Source organism: Lampris incognitus, chromosome 16 (genome assembly GCF_029633865.1).
Source record: "Lampris incognitus isolate fLamInc1 chromosome 16, fLamInc1.hap2, whole genome shotgun sequence".
Lineage (NCBI taxonomy): Eukaryota > Metazoa > Chordata > Actinopteri > Lampriformes > Lampridae > Lampris > Lampris incognitus.
The window spans coordinates 2,040,831-2,059,656 of NC_079226.1; the positions used below are offsets into that span (position 1 = coordinate 2,040,831).

Genomic DNA, 18,826 nt, shown 5'->3' on the forward strand with positions numbered 1-18,826 from the left:
CCTCTTCCTCTTTCTCCCAACCTCACATGTCTCTGTCTCTCTCTTCCCCTCTTCCTCTTTCTCCCAATCTCACAAGTCTCTGTCTCTCTCTTCTCCTCTTCCTCTTTCTCCCAATCTCACATGTCTCTGTCTCTCTCCTCTTCCTCTTTCTCCCAACCTCACGTCTCTGTCTCTCTCTTCCCCTCTTCCTCTTTCTCCCAACCTCGCGTCTCTGTCTCTCTCTTCCCCTCTTCCTCTTTCTCCCAACCTCACAAGTCTCTGTCTCTCTCTTCCCCTCTTCCTCTTTCTCCCAACCTCACGTCTCTGTCTCTCTCTTCTCCTCTTCCTCTTTCTCCCAACCTCACAAGTCTCTGTCTCTCTCTTCTCCTCTACCTCTTTCTCCCAGCTTCACACGTCTCTGTCTCTCTCTTCCCCTCTTCCTCTTTCTCCCAACCTCACGTCTCTGTCTCTCTCTTCTCCTCTTCCTCTTTCTCCCAATCTCACATGTCTCTGTCTCTCTCTTCTCCTCTTCCTCTTTCTCCCAACCTCACACGTCTCTGTCTCTCTCTTCTCCTCTTCCTCTTTCTCCCAGCTTCACACGTCTCTGTCTCTCTCTTCCCCTCTTCCTCTTCCTCACAACCTCACACTTCTCTCTCTTCCTCTTTCTGCCACCTCACATGTCTCTGTCTCTCTCTTCCTCTCTTCCTCTTCCTCACAACCTCACATGTCTCTGTCTCTCTCTTCCACTCTACCTCTTTCTCCCAACCTCATACGTCTCTGTCTCTCTCTTCTCTTCTTCCTCTTTCTCCCAACCTCACATGTCTCTGTCTCTCTCTTCTCCTCTTCCTCTTCCTCACAACCTCACATGTCTCTGTCTCTCTCTTCCCCTCTTCCTCTTTCTTCCAACCTCACATGTCTCTGTCTCTCTCTTCCCCTCTTCCTCTTTCTCCCAACCTCACATGTCTCTGTCTCTCTCTTCCCCTCTTCCTCTTTCTCCCAACCTCACATGTCTCTGTCTCTCTCTTCCCCTCTTCCTCTTCCTCACAACCTCACATGTCTCTGTCTCTCTCTTCTCCTCTTCCTCTTCCTCACAACCTCACATGTCTCTGTCTCTCTCTTCCACTCTTCCTCTTTCTCCCAACCTCACACGTCTCTGTCTCTCTCTTCCCCTCTTCCTCTTTCACCCAACCTCACGTCTCGGTCTCTCTTCCCCTCTTCCTCTTCCTCAGAACCTCAAAACCATCACACACTAGATGAGACAGGACAAAGCTGTTATTTCTGGTGTCAGCTGGTTTACTTGTGATGTCTGTGATATGTGTAGCAGGGATGATGAAGGCCTGACAAAATAGACTGGTCCAAAATGGAGTCCACTAGGCCAGACCCGGCAGGAACCTTTAAACTAGATCATCCTAGATTAAACAAAGTTCACATAAACTAAATAGACTAAACTAATCTTAACGTCATTAAAATAAACTTATCCCACGGACCAGACCAAACACATTCTTCGTGTTGTGTGTGTGTGTGTGTGTGTGTGTCCAGGCTGAGGCTGGACCCCTACAGACCCCTGAGGCCCTCAGGCCGGCTCCCATCATGGTCAGACAGTATGAGGAGACAGACCCAGGTACACACACACACACATACACCAGTTCTGGCTGTCTGCACCTTCACTCTGCTGTCTCCTACTCCACACGAGAAGGCAATGTGCCCCCCTCTCTGTCTGTCTGTCTGTCTCTCTCTCTCTCTCTCTCTCTGCAGTGCATGCTGGGAGGTTGGGTGGTGAGTGTGAGGTTTGAGTTGTGTGCTGTATTTCTGGGGATTTCCCTGTAATCCTCAGCTGTGCTAAGTGAATGATCAGGTAGACTCTCTCAGGACTTTTTACCGAGTGTTAGTGGTTTAGTCGGGTTGTTGTTAGGAGGAATGGTGTCCTCCGAGACGCTGACTCTGTCCATCCGTCATGGGATTGGGATAGTCCCGCTGGAGCCCAGCGAGACGGTGCAGGAGGTTTTGCTGGCCGTAGGAGAGCAAGTTGGTCCTGGGCCACTGTTTGCTTCCAGGATGAGCAAGACTGACGTGGACGCTGCCTAAAAGTCATATAATAGTGTGTGTGTGTTTGTGTGTGTATGTGTGTATGTGAGTGTGTGTGTGTGTGTGTGTGTGTATGTGTGTGTGTGTACGTGTGTGTATGTGTGTGTACGTGTGTGTATGTGTGTGTGTGTATGTGTGTTTGTGTGTGTATGTGTGTCTATGGGTGTGTGTGTACGTGTGTGTGTGTGTGTGTGTGTGTGCTGCTAATCTCCCTACTACTGGGCCTGTCAGCCTGATAGTGTTTGTGCACAGTTACAACTGTACGTATGATGAAGGACCTCTCATGGTTGTGGTGATTCAGAACCTTTGAAGAACCTGTTTGATACTGTGATGGAGTTCTAACTGCTGAGCTGCTTTTTGGTCCAACTCGGAGCACCGGAGAAGAGGAGATACGGCTGGTGGAGATCTGCTCTCTACTGAGAGCACTCATCTAGTTCCACTGTATCATGTATCATCATGGTATGGGTGGAGCTCTTCATCAGCAGTGATGCTTATTTCTCCTCATGTGACAGCAGGCCACGAGTTTTCCACCCTGAAGACCTGCAGGCTCTGTGGCAGAACATGGAGTGAGGAGATCCTGTTCATTTGATCAGAGCAGACTGAGCGTCAGCTCGTTGGCCCGTCTGTCTGCCTGTGTCTATCAGCAGTCTGTTCATGTTAGCACGTCCTCTTCGTCCTGTCAGTCGGCCTGCAACACTTCCTGCTCTCCTGGCTTTGTTTGTCTGTTTGGCCAAACACAATTCAGCTTCACTGGGAGGCAGGGCTGTGCAATACGACCAGATATATCGTGTGACGATAGAAAACGTCTATCGTTTCATATTAAACTCTATCGTTTATTTCGTTGTGTCACAAATCACACTTTACAGCAATATTTGTCGTCATTTGGACGACCCTTTCTGCTCTTTGCACAGCACGGACACAGGCAGAAGATTTGCATGAAGGCAATACAAACATGGAGGACAGTGAACATAAACAAAGAACGGGGTAATTCCTCCAACCAGCCAGGACAAAACGAGGAGCTTGTACCTAAAAGAGGGGCTACTTCTGTCGTATGGAGTTGGTTTGGGTATGAAAAGTCTGACACGGACCAGAAAAACCGTACTTCGCAAAATATGCCGCACGCCGGTCCCCACAACAGACTCAAACACCACTAGCCTCTTTTACCACCTGCACAAGAGTCATGTCAAACAGTGCGGAGAGAGTCTACATGAGAGCCGCAAAAGCACAGTCGAGTGCTCAAAACAAACCCCAGGCTCAGACGTTGCAAGAGGCGTTTGCCCGTAGCACGCCATATGTCAAAGAATCACAGAGATGGAAGGAGATAACGACTGCTGCTGCAACTTACATCTGCAAAGACATGGCCCCAATTTACATGGTGGAGAAACGGGGGTTTTGTGAGTTGGTATGAACACTCGACCAAGGTACACAATGCCAAGCCACAAACACTTCACTCAAGTCGGGTTGCCTCATTTATATCAAGAGTGTCAGCCAAACTAGAGGAGGAAATCCGTAAGGTATATGTGCAATTTTTACATGCTTAACTGAAAATTTGCGCAAAGGTTCTGAATAAAAGGAGAAAAATAATAAAATATTAGTAAGTACCTTTTTTGTCAAGTATATAATTCAAAATGTAATAGGAAATAGGCCTTTCCATGTGGTCAGTTTATATAAACCATTTATTCAGTGAATTTACAGAAAACGTGCTGTATCGTGATATCTATCAGTATCGTGATATGAACGACCCACATCGTGATATGTATCGGTATCGTGACATTAATGGCATATCGTGATATTATCGGTATTGTGACATGAATGCCACATCGTGATATGTATCGGTATCGTGATATGAACGACATATATCTATATCATAATATGTATCGTATCATGATATGAATGACCCATACCGTGATATGTATCGGTATCGTGATATGAATGGCATATATCTATATCATGATATGTATCGGCATCGCGATATGAATTGGTATCGTGTTATGAAAGACATATATCATGATATGTATCGGTATCGTGATATGAATGGCCCATAACGTAATATGTATCAGTATCGTGATATGAATGACCCATAACGAGATATGTATCAGTATCGTGATATGAATGATCTACATCGTGATATGAATTGGTATCGTGTTATGAAAGACATATATCATGATATGTATAAGTATCGTGATATGAATGATCTATATCGTGATATGAATCGGTATCGTGTTATGAAAGACATATATCATGATATGTATCAGTATCTTGATATGAATGATCTATATCGTGATATGAATTGGTATCGTGTTATGAAAGACATATATCATGATATGCATCAGTATCTTGATATGAATGATCTATATCATGATATGAATCGGAATCGTGTTATGAAAGACATATATCATGATATGTATCAGTATCTTGATATGAATGATCTATATCATGATATGAATCGGAATCGTGTTATGAAAGACATATATCATGATATGCATCAGTATCTTGATATGAATGATCTATATCATGATATGAATCGGAATCGTGTTACGAAAGACATATATCATGATATGTATCAGTATCTTGATATGAATGATCTATATCGTGATATGAATCGGTATCGTGTTATGAAAGACATATATCATGATATGTATCAGTATCGTGATATGAATGACCTATATCGTGATATGAATCGGTATCGTGTTATGAAAGACATATATCATGATATGTATCAGTATCTTGATATGAATGATCTATATCGTGATATGAATCGGTATCGTGTTATGAAAGACATATATCATGATATGTATCAGTATCGTGATATGAATGACCTATATCGTGATATGAGATTTTGGTCATATCGCACAGCTCTACTGGGAGGTTTAGTGGATGCTCTCCTTGTCTGGTTCTTGGGCTGTTTCAGGACCAGCCAACAGGAAGACAGCTGGACCTGGTTCAGCGCTGATCCTGGTTGGTACTGGACTTGACATGATAGTAGAACGTGGAGTATGTAGTGGATACTGGCCTGGTTCTGCCCCTATGCTGCAGGTTCTGATGGTTTGGGTTGGTTAGTGGACTTAGTGGATACTGGGATTTCAATTTGACTTTTGTTCAGTTGGTGAAGAAAGCTGTTCTTCCCTTCTCTCTCAGCTCATCCACAGCTGTACTGAAATCCCTGTTGGTAGATCATCAAAACTACTACTACTACTACTACTACTACTACTACTACTAATAGTACTTTCGGCTGCTCCTGTTAGGGGGCGCCACAGTGGATCATCCGTTTCCATCTCTTCCTGTCCTCTGCATCTTCCTCTGTCACACCAGCCACCTGCATGTCCTCCCTCACCACATCCATAAACCTCCTCTTTGGCCTTCTTCTTCTCCTCTTCCCTGGCAGCTCCATATTCAGCGTCCTTCTCCCAATATACCCAGCATCTCTCCTCCACACATGTCCAAACCATCTCAACCTTATCTCTTGCTTTGTCTCCAAACCGTCCAACCTGAGCTGTCCCTCTAATATACTCGTTCTTCTTCGTCACTCTGTTGGTTGATCATCCAAACCCAACGAGTTATTTATGGTTTGCTCAAGATCTGCAAATGTGAATTTAAGCATCCAAGAATGAGACATTTTGGAATGATGTGTCTCCGTCTGTGTGTTACTGTAGTCAGCTCAGGCCATATATGGTAATGTTTACACAACACAACAGGCCTGAATTAGTAAGACTGTGTGTGTGTGTGTGTGTGTGTGAGAGAGAGAGAGAGAGAGAGAGAGAGAGAGAGAGCGAGAGAGAGAGAGAGAGAGAGAGAGAGAGAGAGAGAGAGAGAGAGAGAGAGAGAGAGAGCGAGAGAGAGTCTGGAACATTTTGTTTATAGCTGCAGTCCTCCACTAACCTGATTTATTCCCCTGAAATGTGACTCACATGTTCCATCTACAACATTTGTGTTGTCCTAAAACACAATGGGACATCATATGATGAGACTAGTACATTTCATAACATGAGCAGTAGTATTGAAGTAGTACATATTAGAATGGCAAATAGTAAATCTGCATGTGAGTGATGAATATCAGCAGCGCGGGTCAGTAGGTCACACGGCCAACATACAAGAGACCTTCCAGAGCTGAGGGGAGTTCTGTACAGGATGCTGCAGGATTACAGGGATCAGGAAATGACCGGACAATACACAGACACAAACACACACACACACACACAGACACGCACACGCATGCACACACAGGCACATTCTTGTACCTCTATCTTTGTGAGGACCCTCATTGACTACATCCAACTCCCTACCCTTAACAATGGCCTTCCCCATCACAACTACATGCCTAACCTGAACACTTACCCTACGTTTAACCTAATCCTAGTTCCAACCTTAACCCTAAACCAAAGTCCTGACCCTAACACACACTTCAAGAAGTGAGGCCCGGTCGAAATGTCCTCACTCAAACTGGTCCTCACAAAGATGGAAGAACAAGAACACACACATGACACGCTAACTAAAGATCTGCCATTGTTTTGTGTTAGACCACTGTGGACACATGAGTAAGGAGGTGGGAGGATGACACACATATACACACACACACACACACACACACACACACACACACACACACACACACACACACACACACACACACACACACACACACAGAGGGGTCTGTTTTCCTCTGTATGTGGATCTGGTTTTATCTGCTTGGTCCAGCTGCCTTTATCATGTGTAGACATGAAACCAGATTCTCTGCAGTTCAACATAGAGCTCGTCCTCCATTCACGTCCCGTGTTCTTCCCTCCATCAGAGCTTCACAAACAGTCCTGATAAACCAGATCGACCCGACCTGGCCAGAGGACCAGCAGGAGCTGGTGGAGCTGGTTTATCAGGACTGCTGAACTCGGGCTTGTGGATGTGCTGAGAGGACAGAAAACTGTAGTTTTGTTTCACCACATGATAAGTTCTTGCAACTTCACCATCCCTGACGACCAGAGAACGACACAGTACGGTACTGACCAGCTGGTGATTACTTCCTGTACAAATATGAACCCTAAAATCACAGGCAAGCAGAGAACGACACAGTACGGTACTGACCAGCTGGTGATACTTCCTGTACAAATATGAACCCTAAAATCACAGGCAAGCAGAGAACGACGCAGTACGGTACTGACCAGCTGGTGATTACTTCCTGTACAAATATGAACCCTAAAATCACAGGCAAGCAGAGAACGACACAGTACGGTACTGACCAGCTGGTGATTACTTCCTGTACAAATATGAACCCTAAAATCACAGGCATGCAGAGAACGACACAGTACGGTACTGACCAGCTGGTGATTACTTCCTGTACAAATATGAACCCTAAAATCACAGGCAACCAGAGAACGACACAGTACGGTACTGACCAGCTGGTGATTACTTCCTGTATAAATATGAACCCTAAAATCACAGGCAAGCAGAGAACGACACAGTACGGTACTGACCAGCTGGTGATACTTCCTGTACAAATATGAACCCTAAAATCACAGGCAAGCAGAGAATGACGCAGTACGGTACTGACCAGCTGGTGATTACTTCCTGTACAAATATGAACCCTAAAATCACAGGCATGCAGAGAACGACACAGTACGGTACTGACCAGCTGGTGATTACTTCCTGTAAAAATATGAACCCTAAAATCACAGGCAAGCAGAGAACGACACAGTACGGTACTGACCAGCTGGTGATTACTTCCTTTACAAATATGAACCCTAAAATCACAGGCAACCAGAGAACGACACAGTACGGTACTGACCAGCTGGTGATTACTTCCTGTATAAATATGAACCCTAAAATCACAGGCAAGCAGAGAACGACACAGTACGGTACTGACCAGCTGGTGATTACTTCCTGTACAAATATGAACCCTAAAATCACAGGCAAGCAGAGAACGACACAGTACGGTACTGACCAGCTGGTGATTACTTCCTTTACAAATATGAACCCTAAAATCACAGGCAACCAGAGAACGACACAGTACGGTACTGACCAGCTGGTGATTACTTCCTGTACAAATATGAACCCTAAAATCACAGGCAACCAGAGAACGACACAGTACGGTACTGACCAGCTGGTGATTACTTCCTGTACAAATATGAACCCTAAAATCACAGGCAACCAGAGAACGACACAGTACGGTACTGACCAGCTGGTGATTACTTCCTGTACAAATATGAACCCTAAAATCACAGGCAAGCAGAGAACGACACAGTACGGTACTGACCAGCTGGTGATTACTTCCTGTATAAATATGAACCCTAAAATCACAGGCAAGCAGAGAACGACACAGTACGGTACTGACCAGCTGGTGATTACTTCCTGTATAAATATGAACCCTAAAATCACAGGCAACCAGAGAACGACACAGTACGGTACTGACCAGCTGATGGTTACTTCCTGTACAAATATGAACCCTAAAATCACAGGCAAGCAGAGAACGACACAGTACGGTACTGACCAGCTGGTGATTACTTCCTTTACAAATATGAACCCTAAAATCACAGGCAAGCAGAGAACGACACAGTACGGTACTGACCAGCTGGTGATTACTTCCTGTACAAATATGAACCCTAAAATCACAGGCAAGCAGAGAACGACACAGTACGGTACTGACCAGCTGGTGATTACTTCCTGTACAAATATGAACCCTAAAATCACAGGCAAGCAGAGAACGACACAGTACGGTACTGACCAGCTGGTGATACTTCCTGTACAAATATGAACCCTAAAATCACAGGCATGCAGAGAACGACACAGTACGGTACTGACCAGCTGGTGATTACTTCCTGTACAAATATGAACCCTAAAATCACAAATTCTTTCGTGTTTCACCAGTCAAACAGGCGTATGGCAGAAATGAGCTGCTTTTGTTGAAGCTGGATGGTGGTGGCGCTAAAAACGGGACAAATGTTTAGATTGTGGGGGCGCCCCGGGGCTCACCTGCTAGAGGGGTACCACATAAGGCTGAGTCCTTACTGCAGCAGCCTGGGTTCAAATCCGGCCCGAGCCCTTTTCTGCATCTCATCCCCTGCCTTTCCTGTCTCTCTCTACTGTCACTATCCAATGAAGGTGGAAAAGGTAAAAAAGTAATAAAAAAGATGTTATGATTATGACGCAAGTTTGGATCAGGATAGCGTCTCCACTTTTTGGTTTGGAGACAAAGCAAGAGAGATAAGGTTGAGATGGTGTGGACATGTGTGGAGGAGAGATGCTGGGTATACTGGGAGAAGGATGCTGAATATGGAGCTGCCAGGGAAGAGGAGAAGAGGAAGGCCAAAGAGGAGGTTTATGGATGTGGTGAGGGAGGACATGCAGGTGGCTGGTGAGACAGAGGAAGATGCACAGGACAGGAATAGAAGGAAAGGGATGATCCGCTGTGGCGCCCCCTAACGGGAGCAGCTGAAAGCAGTAGTAGTAGTAGTAGTAGCAGTAGTAGTAGTAGCAGTAGCAGTAGCAGTAGCAGCAGTAGCAGTAGCAGTAGTAGTAGTAGCAGTAGCAGTAGTAGTAGCAGTAGCAGTAGCAGTAGTAGCAGTAGCAGTAGTAGTAGCAGTAGCAGTAGCAGTAGTAGTAGTAGCAGTAGCAGTAGTAGTAGCAGTAGCAGTAGCAGTAGTAGTAGTAGCAGTAGCAGTAGCAGTAGTAGTAGTAGCAGTAGCAGTAGTAGTAGTAGCAGTATTAGCAGTAGCTGTAGTAGCAGTAGTAGTAGTAGTAGTAGCAGTAGTAGCAGTAGCAGTAGCAGTAGCAGTAGTAGTAGTAGCAGTAGCAGTAGTAGCAGTAGCTGTAGTAGCAGTAGTAGTAGCAGTATTAGCAGTAGCTGTAGTAGCAGTAGTAGTAGTAGCAGTAGCAGTAGTAGTAGTAGCAGTAGCAGTAGCAGTAGTAGTAGTAGCAGTAGTAGCAGTAGCAGTAGCAGTAGCAGTAGTAGTAGTAGCAGTAGCAGTAGCAGTAGTAGTAGCAGTAGCAGTAGCAGTAGTAGTAGTAGCAGTAGCAGTAGCAGTAGTAGTAGTAGCAGTAGCAGTAGTAGTAGCAGCAGTATTAGCAGTAGCTGTAGTAGCAGAGCATAACGTCTCCACTGATGAACTGGTACATCACTGCTGTGTCGTCAGATGAGACGTCTTGATAAGTAAGATGGGCGAGCGTCGCGTCAACAAGAAGGAGCTGAATACCGGGACTCTAATCTTGTGGTGTTCACTGAGACCTGGCTTCACCAGGGAGTCCCGGACTTTCTGCTCCACCTGGATGGCTACTCGCTGTGTGAGCCGACCGCTCTGACGTGTCCTGCCAGCGGAGTGGGGGGGTGGGGGGGGGTGGTCCACCTGGATGGTTACTGACCGCTCTGGCGCGTCCTGCCAGCGGAGTGGGGGGGGGTCCACCTGGATGGTTACTGACCGCTCTGGCATGTCCTGCCAGCGGAGTGGGGGGGGGGGTCCACCTGGATGGTTACTGACCGCTCGGGCACGTCCTGCCAGCGGGGTGGGGGGGGGGGGTCCACCTGGATGGTTACTGACCGCTCTGGCACGTCCTGCCAGTGGAGTGGGGGGGGGGTCCACCTGGATGGTTACTGACCGCTCTGGCATGTCCTGCCAGTGGAGTGGGGGGGGGGGGGGGTCCACCTGGATGGTTACTGACCGCTCGGGCACGTCCTGCCAGTGGAGTGGGGGGGGGGGTCCACCTGGATGGTTACTGACCGCTCTGGCACGTCCTGCCAGTGGAGTGGGGGGGGGGGTTATGTCTGCAGCTTGGTCCATGCTCCATGCTCCAGACCTGCATGAGGCTTCTCTCACCATAACGGATTACATGACGTTCTGCGTCGACAGGGTGGTAGCCACGAGGGAAGTGGTGGTCTGTCCCAACAGTAGACCCTGTCTTACACCAGAAGTAAAGACTGCATGAAGACACAAAAGCCTTGAGAACTAAAGACGGCACGACTGCAGGAGTTACAACGCAACTTAAACAACTCGGCCTTATACTTAATGAGCCTTCATCCCTCAGCGAAGTCACCTCTTCAGCCGAAGGCGCCCTGGAACAATGTCGGGCCGTCGGTGAGCGTCTGTGACCCTACCGTCGGCACTAGTCGGACCCATCCGCCGAGTCAGCATGTTGAATCAGTGGAGCCCGTGGGTGAGACAGGTCACTCTGATTGGCTGTTCAGCTTAGCCAGTCAGTGCAGAAGCTACATGCTAGCTGGCTGTACTACTTGCAGTGTGTTCAGTGCTGCTTTGTGGCCCAAACGGCAGGCGACGTGAGGCGATGCAGCAGTCGGTCTGGTCTGTCTGGGCCCTAAGGGACATCTTGGACTGCAGGTGTCCCCACCCTTATAAACAATACAGTGTCCTCACCTGACTGCAGGTGTCCCACCCTTATAAACAATACAGTGTCTCACCTGACTGCAGGTGTCCCCACCCTTATAAACAATACAGTGTCCTCTCCTGACTGCAGGTGTCCCCACCCTTATAAACAATACAGTGTCCCCACCCTTATAAACAATACAGTGTCTCACCTGACTGCAGGTGTCCCACCCTTATAAACGATACAGTGTCTCACCTGACTGCAGGTGTCCCACCCTTATAAACGATACAGTGTCTCACCTGACTGCAGGTGTCCCACCCTTATAAACGATACAGTGTCTCACCTGACTGCAGGTGTCCCCACCCTTATAAACGATACAGTGTCTCACCTGACTGCAGGTGTCCCCACCCTTATAAACAATACAGTGTCCTCACCTGACTGCAGGTGTCCCCACCCTTATAAACAATACAGTGTCCTCACCTGACTGCAGGTGTCCCCACCCTTATAAACAATACAGTGTCCCCACCCTTATAAACAATACAGTGTCTCACCTGACTGCAGGTGTCCCACCCTTATAAACGACTGTGTCCTCACCTGACTGCAGGTGTCCCCACCCTTATAAACGATACAGTGTCCTCACCTGACTGCAGGTGTCCCACCCTATAAACGATACAGTGTCTCACCTGACTGCAGGTGTCCCCACCCTTATAAACGATACAGTGTCCTCGCCTGACTGCAGGTGTCCCCACCCTTATAAACGATACAGTGTCTCACCTGACTGCAGGTGTCCCCTCCCTTATAAACAATACAGTGTCTCACCTGACTGCAGGTGTCCCCTCCCTTATAAACGATACAGTGTCCTCACCTGACTGTAGGTGTCCCCTCCCTTATAAACGATACAGTGTCCTCACCTGACTGCAGGTGTCCCCACCCTTATAAACGATACAGTGTCCTCACCTGACTGCAGGTGTCCCCACCCTTATAAACGATACAGTGTCCTCACCTGACTGCAGGTGTCCCCACCCTTATAAACAATACAGTGTCTCACCTGACTGCAGGTGTCCCACCCTTATAAACGACTGTGTCCTCACCTGACTGCAGGTGTCCCCACCCTTATAAACGATACAGTGTCCTCACCTGACTGCAGGTGTCCCACCCTTATAAACGATACAGTGTCCTCACCTGACTGCAGGTGTCCCACCCTTATAAACGATACAGTGTCCTCACCTGACTGCAGGTGTCCCCACCCTTATAAACGATACAGTGTCCTCACCTGACTGCAGGTGTCCCCTCCCTTATAAACAATACAGTGTCCTCGCCTAACTGCAGGTGTCCCCACCCTTATAAACTATACAGTGTCCTCACCTGACTGCAGGTGTCCCACCCTTATAAACAATACAGTCTCACCTGACTGCAGGTGTCCCACCCTTATAAACAATACAGTGTCTCACCTGACTGCAGGTGTCCCCACCCTTATAAACAGTACAGTGTCTCACCTGACTGCAGGTGTCCCACCCTTATAAACAATACAGTGTCCTCACCTGACTGCAGGTGTCCCACCCTTATAAACAATACAGTCTCACCTGACTGCAGGTGTCCCACCCTTATAAACAATACAGTGTCTCACCTGACTGCAGGTGTCCCCACCCTTATAAACAGTACAGTGTCTCACCTGACTGCAGGTGTCCCCACCCTTATAAACAGTACAGTGTCTCACCTGACTGCAGGTGTCCCACCCTTATAAACAGTACAGTGTCTCACCTGACTGCAGGTGTCCCACCCTTATAAACAATACAGTGTCCTCACCTGACTGCAGGTGTCCCACCCTTATAAACTATACAGTGTCCTCACCTGACTGCAGGTGTCCCACCCTTATAAACAATACAGTGTCCTCACCTGACTGCAGGTGTCCCACCCTTATAAACAATACAGTGGCATAACAACTGAAAGAAACAACCAGTTCATATGCAGATATGTGTGTGCCATTAACTGGGGTTACAGGGTTACAGGGGTCATGTGGACTGCGGCTACAGGGTTACAGGGGTCATGTGGACTGGGGTTACAGGGTTACAGTGGTCATGTGGACTGCAGCTACAGGGTTACAGTGGTCATGTGGACTGCGGCTACAGGGTTACAGGGGTCATGTGGACTGGGGTTACAAGGTTACAGTGGTCATGTGGACTGCGGCTACAGGGTTACAGGGGTCATGTGGACTGGGGTTACAGGGTTACAGGGGTCATGTGGACTGGGGTTACAGGGTTACAGGGGTCATGTGGACTGGGGTTACAGGGTTACAGTGGTCATGTGGACTGGGGTTACAGGGTTACAGTGGTCATGTGGACTGCGGCTACAGGGTTACAGTGGTCATGTGGACTGGGGTTACAGGGTTACAGTGGTCATGTGGACTGGGGTTACAGGGTTACAGTGGTCATGTGGACTGCGGCTACAGGGTTACAGGGGTCATGTGGACTGGGGTTACAGTGGTCATGTGGACTGGGGTTACAGGGTTACAGGGGTCATGTGGACTGGGGTTACAGGGTTACAGTGGTCATGTGGACTGCGGCTACAGGGTTACAGGGGTCATGTGGACTGGGGTTACAGGGTTACAGTGGTCATGTGGACTGCGGCTACAGGGTTACAGGGGTCATGTGGACTGGGGTTACAGGGTTACAGTGGTCATGTGGACTGCGGCTACAGGGTTACAGGGGTCATGTGGATTGCGGCTACAGGGTTACAGGGGTCATGTGGACTGGGGTTACAGGGTTACAGGGGTCATGTGGACTGCGGCTACAGGGTTACAGGGGTCATGTGGACTGGGGTTACAGGGTTACAGGGGTCATGTGGACTGGGGTTACAGGGTTACAGTGGTCATGTGGACTGCGGCTACAGGGTTACGGGTCATGTGGACTGGGGTTACAGGGTTACAGGGGTCATGTGGACTGCGGCTACAGGGTTACAGGGGTCATGTGGACTGGGGTTACAGGGTTACAGGGGTCATGTGGACTGCAGCTACAGGGTTACAGTGGTCATGTGGACTGCGGCTACAGGGTTACAGGGGTCATGTGGACTGGGGTTACAGGGTTACAGGGGTCATGTGGACTGGGGTTACAGGGTTACAGGGGTCATGTGGACTGCGGCTACAGGGTTACAGGGGTCATGTGGACTGGGGTTACAGGGTTACAGGGGTCATGTGGACTGGGGTTACAGTGGTCATGTGGACTGGGGTTACAGGGTTACAGGGGTCATGTGGACTGGGGTTACAGGGTTACAGGGGTCATGTGGACTGGGGTTACAGGGTTACAGGGGTCATGTGGACTGGGGTTACAGGGCTACAGGGGTCATGTGGACTGGGGTTACAGGGCTACAGGGGTCATGTGGACTGGGGTTACAGGGTTACAGGGGTCATATGGACTGGGGTTACAGGGTTACAGGGGTCATGTGGACTGGGGTTACAGGGTTACAGGGGTCATGTGGACTGGGGTTACAGGGTTACAGGGGTCATGTGGACTGGGGTTACAGGGTTACAGGGGTCATGTGGACTGGGGTTACAGGGGTCATGTGGACTGGGGTTACAGGGGTCATGTGGACTGGGCAGTAGGTTCCCTCACAGCACTGTAAGATGGTGACACATGTCCCCTGTCATGTGTCATGACTGGCAGTAAGGACAAGAGTTCAGACTCCAACACTGAGCTGACTGGACTGGAGAGAACACAACACATACAAGACTTGCTGCAGTGCAACTGACAGGGTGGACTAAACAACACACACACACACACACACACACACACACACACATACACACACACACACACACACACACACACACACACACACACACACACACACACACACACACACACATACTGACATACACACACACATACTGACATACACACACACATACTGACATACACACACACATGCTGACATACACACACACATACTGACACACACACACACATACTGACATACACACACACATGCTGACATACACACACACATGCTGACATACACACACACATGCTGACATACACATACACATGCGGACATACACACACACATACTGACATACACACACACATGCTGACATACACACACATACATACTGACATACACACACACATACTGACATACACACACATGCTGACATACACACACATACTGACATACACACACACACATGCTGACATACACACACATGCTGACATACACACACATGCTGACATACACACACATACTGACATACACACACACACATGCTGACATACACACACATACTGAAATACACACACACATGCGGACATACACACACACACATGCTGACATACACACACACATACTGACATACACATACACATGCGGACATACACACACACATACTGACATACACACACATGCTGACATACACACACATGCTGACATACACACACATACTGACATACACACACATGCTGACATACACACACATGCTGACATACACACACATGCTGACATACACACACATGCTGACATACACACACATACTGACATACACATACATGCGGACATACACACACACATACTGACATACACAGACACACACAACGTCAGGGTTAAAGATCTTCAGACTTCTGGGCCCCTTTCAAACAAACACAATGATACATTCCTCAGTCAACAAGGTTCCTCAATATTGGTGTGCGTGTGCGTGCACGCGCTGGAGAGAAGAGGGAACCCTGAACTTGTTGAAAACATGGTTGACATGTTTTAATGGGAACACCTTTGACCTCTGTGACTGAGGTGTGTTTGTTTCATGTTGTAGGACACACAGAGCAGGAGGAGCCCAGTGGAGCATCCAGGAAGACGTCCGTCCATCTTCCCAGTGTGGTGCCGGAGCAGAGAGAGGAGGAGGAGGAGGTCGGTTTGGAGGGACCAGCAGACACAGATTCCTCTGCCAATGGAGTGTTCTAGAAGAAAGTGTGGGTGGTAGACATGATATCTAGAAGAAAGTGTGGGTGGCAGACATGACCTCTAGAAGAAAGTGTGGGTGGCAGACATGATATCTAGAAGAAAGTGTGGGTGGTAGACGTGATCTCTAGAAGAAAGTGTGGGCAGTAGACATGATATCTAGAAGAAAGTGTGGGTGGTAGACGTGATCTCTAGAAGAAAGTGTGGGCAGTAGACATGATATCTAGAAGAAAGTGTGGGTGATAGACGTGACCTCTAGAAGAAAGTTGTGGGTGATAGACATGATATCTAGAAGAAAGTGTGGGTGATAGACATGATATCTAGAAGAAAGTGTGGGCAGTTGACATGATCTCTCGAAGAAAGTGTGGGCAGTAGACATGATATCTAGAAGAAAGTGTGGGTGGTAGACGTGATCTCTAGAAGAAAGTGTGGGTGATAGACATGACCTCTAGAAGAAAGTGTGGGTGATAGACATGATATCTAGAAGAAAGTGTGGGTGGTAGACGTGATCTCTAGAAGAAAGTGTGGGCAGTAGACATGATATCTAGAAGAAAGTGTGGGTGGTAGACGTGATCTCTAGAAGAAAGTGTGGGCAGTAGACATGATATCTAGAAGAAAGTGTGGGTGATAGACATGACCTCTAGAAGAAAGTGTGGGTGATAGACATGCTATCTAGAAGAAAGTGTGGGCAGTTGATATGATCTCTCGAAGAAAGTGTGGGTGGTAGACGTGACCTCTAGAAGAAAGTGTGGGTGATAGACATGACCTCTAGAAGAAAGTGTGGGTGATAGACATGATCTCTAGAAGAAAGTGTGGGCAGTAGACATGATCTCTAGAAGAAAGTGTGGGTGGTAGACATGATATCTAGAAGAAAGTGTGGGCAGTAGACATGATATCTAGAAAAAAGTGTGGGTGGTAGACGTGATCTCTAGAAGAAAGTGTGGATGGTAGATATGATCTCTAGAAGAAAGTGTGGGTGGTAGACGTGATCTCTAGAAGAAAGTGTGGGTGGTAGACGTGATCTCTAGAAGAAAGTGTGGGTGGTAGACATGACATCTAGAAGAAAGTGGGTGGTAGACGTGATCTCTAGAAGAAAGTGTGGGTGGCAGACATGACATCTAGAAGAAATTGCCAGTTGTAGGCATGATATCTATAGAAGAAAGTGTGGCTGGTAGACATGATATCTAGAAAAAAGTGTGGGCAGTAGACATGATCTATAGAAGAAAGTGTGGCTGTTAGACATGATATCTAGAAGAAAGTGTGGGCAGTAGACGTGACCTCTAGAAGAAAGTGTGGGTGATAGACATGATATCTAGAAGAAAGTGTGGGTGATAGACATGACCTCTAGAAGAAAGTGTGGGTGATAGACATGATATCTAGAAGAAAGTGTGGGCAGTAGACATGACCTCTAGAAGAAAGTGTGGGTGGTAGACGTGACCTCTAGAAGAAAGTGTGGGTGATAGACATGACCTATAGAAGAAAGTGTGGGTGATAGACATGATCTCTAGAAGAAAGTGTGGGCAGTAGACATGATCTCTAGAAGAAAGTGTGGGTGGTAGACATGATATCTAGAAGAAAGTGTGGGCAGTAGACATGATATCTAGAAAGTGTGGGTGGTAGACGTGATCTCTAGAAGAAAGTGTGGGCAGTAGACATGATCTCTAGAAGAAAGTGTGGGCGGTAGACGTGATCTCTAGAAGACAGTGTGGGTGGTAGACGTGATCTCTAGAAGAAAGTGTGGGTGGTAGACGTGACCTCTCGAAGAAAGTGTGGGTGGTAGACGTGATCTCTAGAAGAAAGTGTGAGTGGCAGACATGACATCTAGAAGAAATTGCCAGTGGTAGGCATGATATCTATAGAAGAAAGTGTGGCTGGTAGACATGATATCTAGAAGAAAGTGTGGGCAGTAGACATGATCTCTAGAAGAAAGTGTGGGTGGTAGACATGATATCTAGAAGAAAGTGTGGGCAGTAGACATGATCTCTAGAAGAAAGTGTGGGTGGTAGACATGATATCTAGAAGAAAGTGTGGGTGGTAGACATGATATCTAGAAGAAAGTGTGAGTGGCAGACATGACATCTAGAAGAAATTGCCAGTGGTAGGCATGATATCTATAGAAGAAAGTGTGGGTGGTAGACAGACATGATATCACGCCATTGGATGTCATACACAGTAGTACTGTGGTTGTACTGTGTTGTACTCTGTATACTATGATGTTATTGTGGTTAAACTACAACAGTAGTAGCGTGTACTCATATTGTCGACGGCACAGCGCGACGTCCCTGTAGACCAGTCCACATGATAAGTCACTGTAAGAAAAGTGTGTGTGTGCGCGCGTGTGTTTAAAGTCAGCATTTTACACTAAAGTCTTTTAATAAACTTTATTACACAGATGGAAATCCAACTTTTGTCAACATTTATCAGTCATAGCATTTGAATATTCATATTCATAATAATATTCACATTGATATTCATTAATATTCATATGAATAGGAATAGGAATATGAACATCACA

At 47.2% G+C, this 18,826-nt stretch overlaps 1 protein-coding gene across 1 annotated transcript in view; it reads left to right on the top strand.

Annotated features, from left to right (window-relative positions):
* Positions 1-17,173, top strand: part of kiaa0586 (KIAA0586 ortholog) — a 130,778-nt gene extending 113,605 nt beyond the window's left edge. Inside the window, exons 25-26 of the mRNA XM_056296270.1 lie at positions 1,519-1,600; positions 16,166-17,173. Coding sequence (XP_056152245.1) covers positions 1,519-1,600; positions 16,166-16,314 — 231 coding nt within the window. The 3' untranslated portion in view covers positions 16,315-17,173. The remainder of the gene's footprint in view (positions 1-1,518; positions 1,601-16,165) is intronic.
* Positions 17,174-18,826: the final 1,653 nt, after the last annotated feature.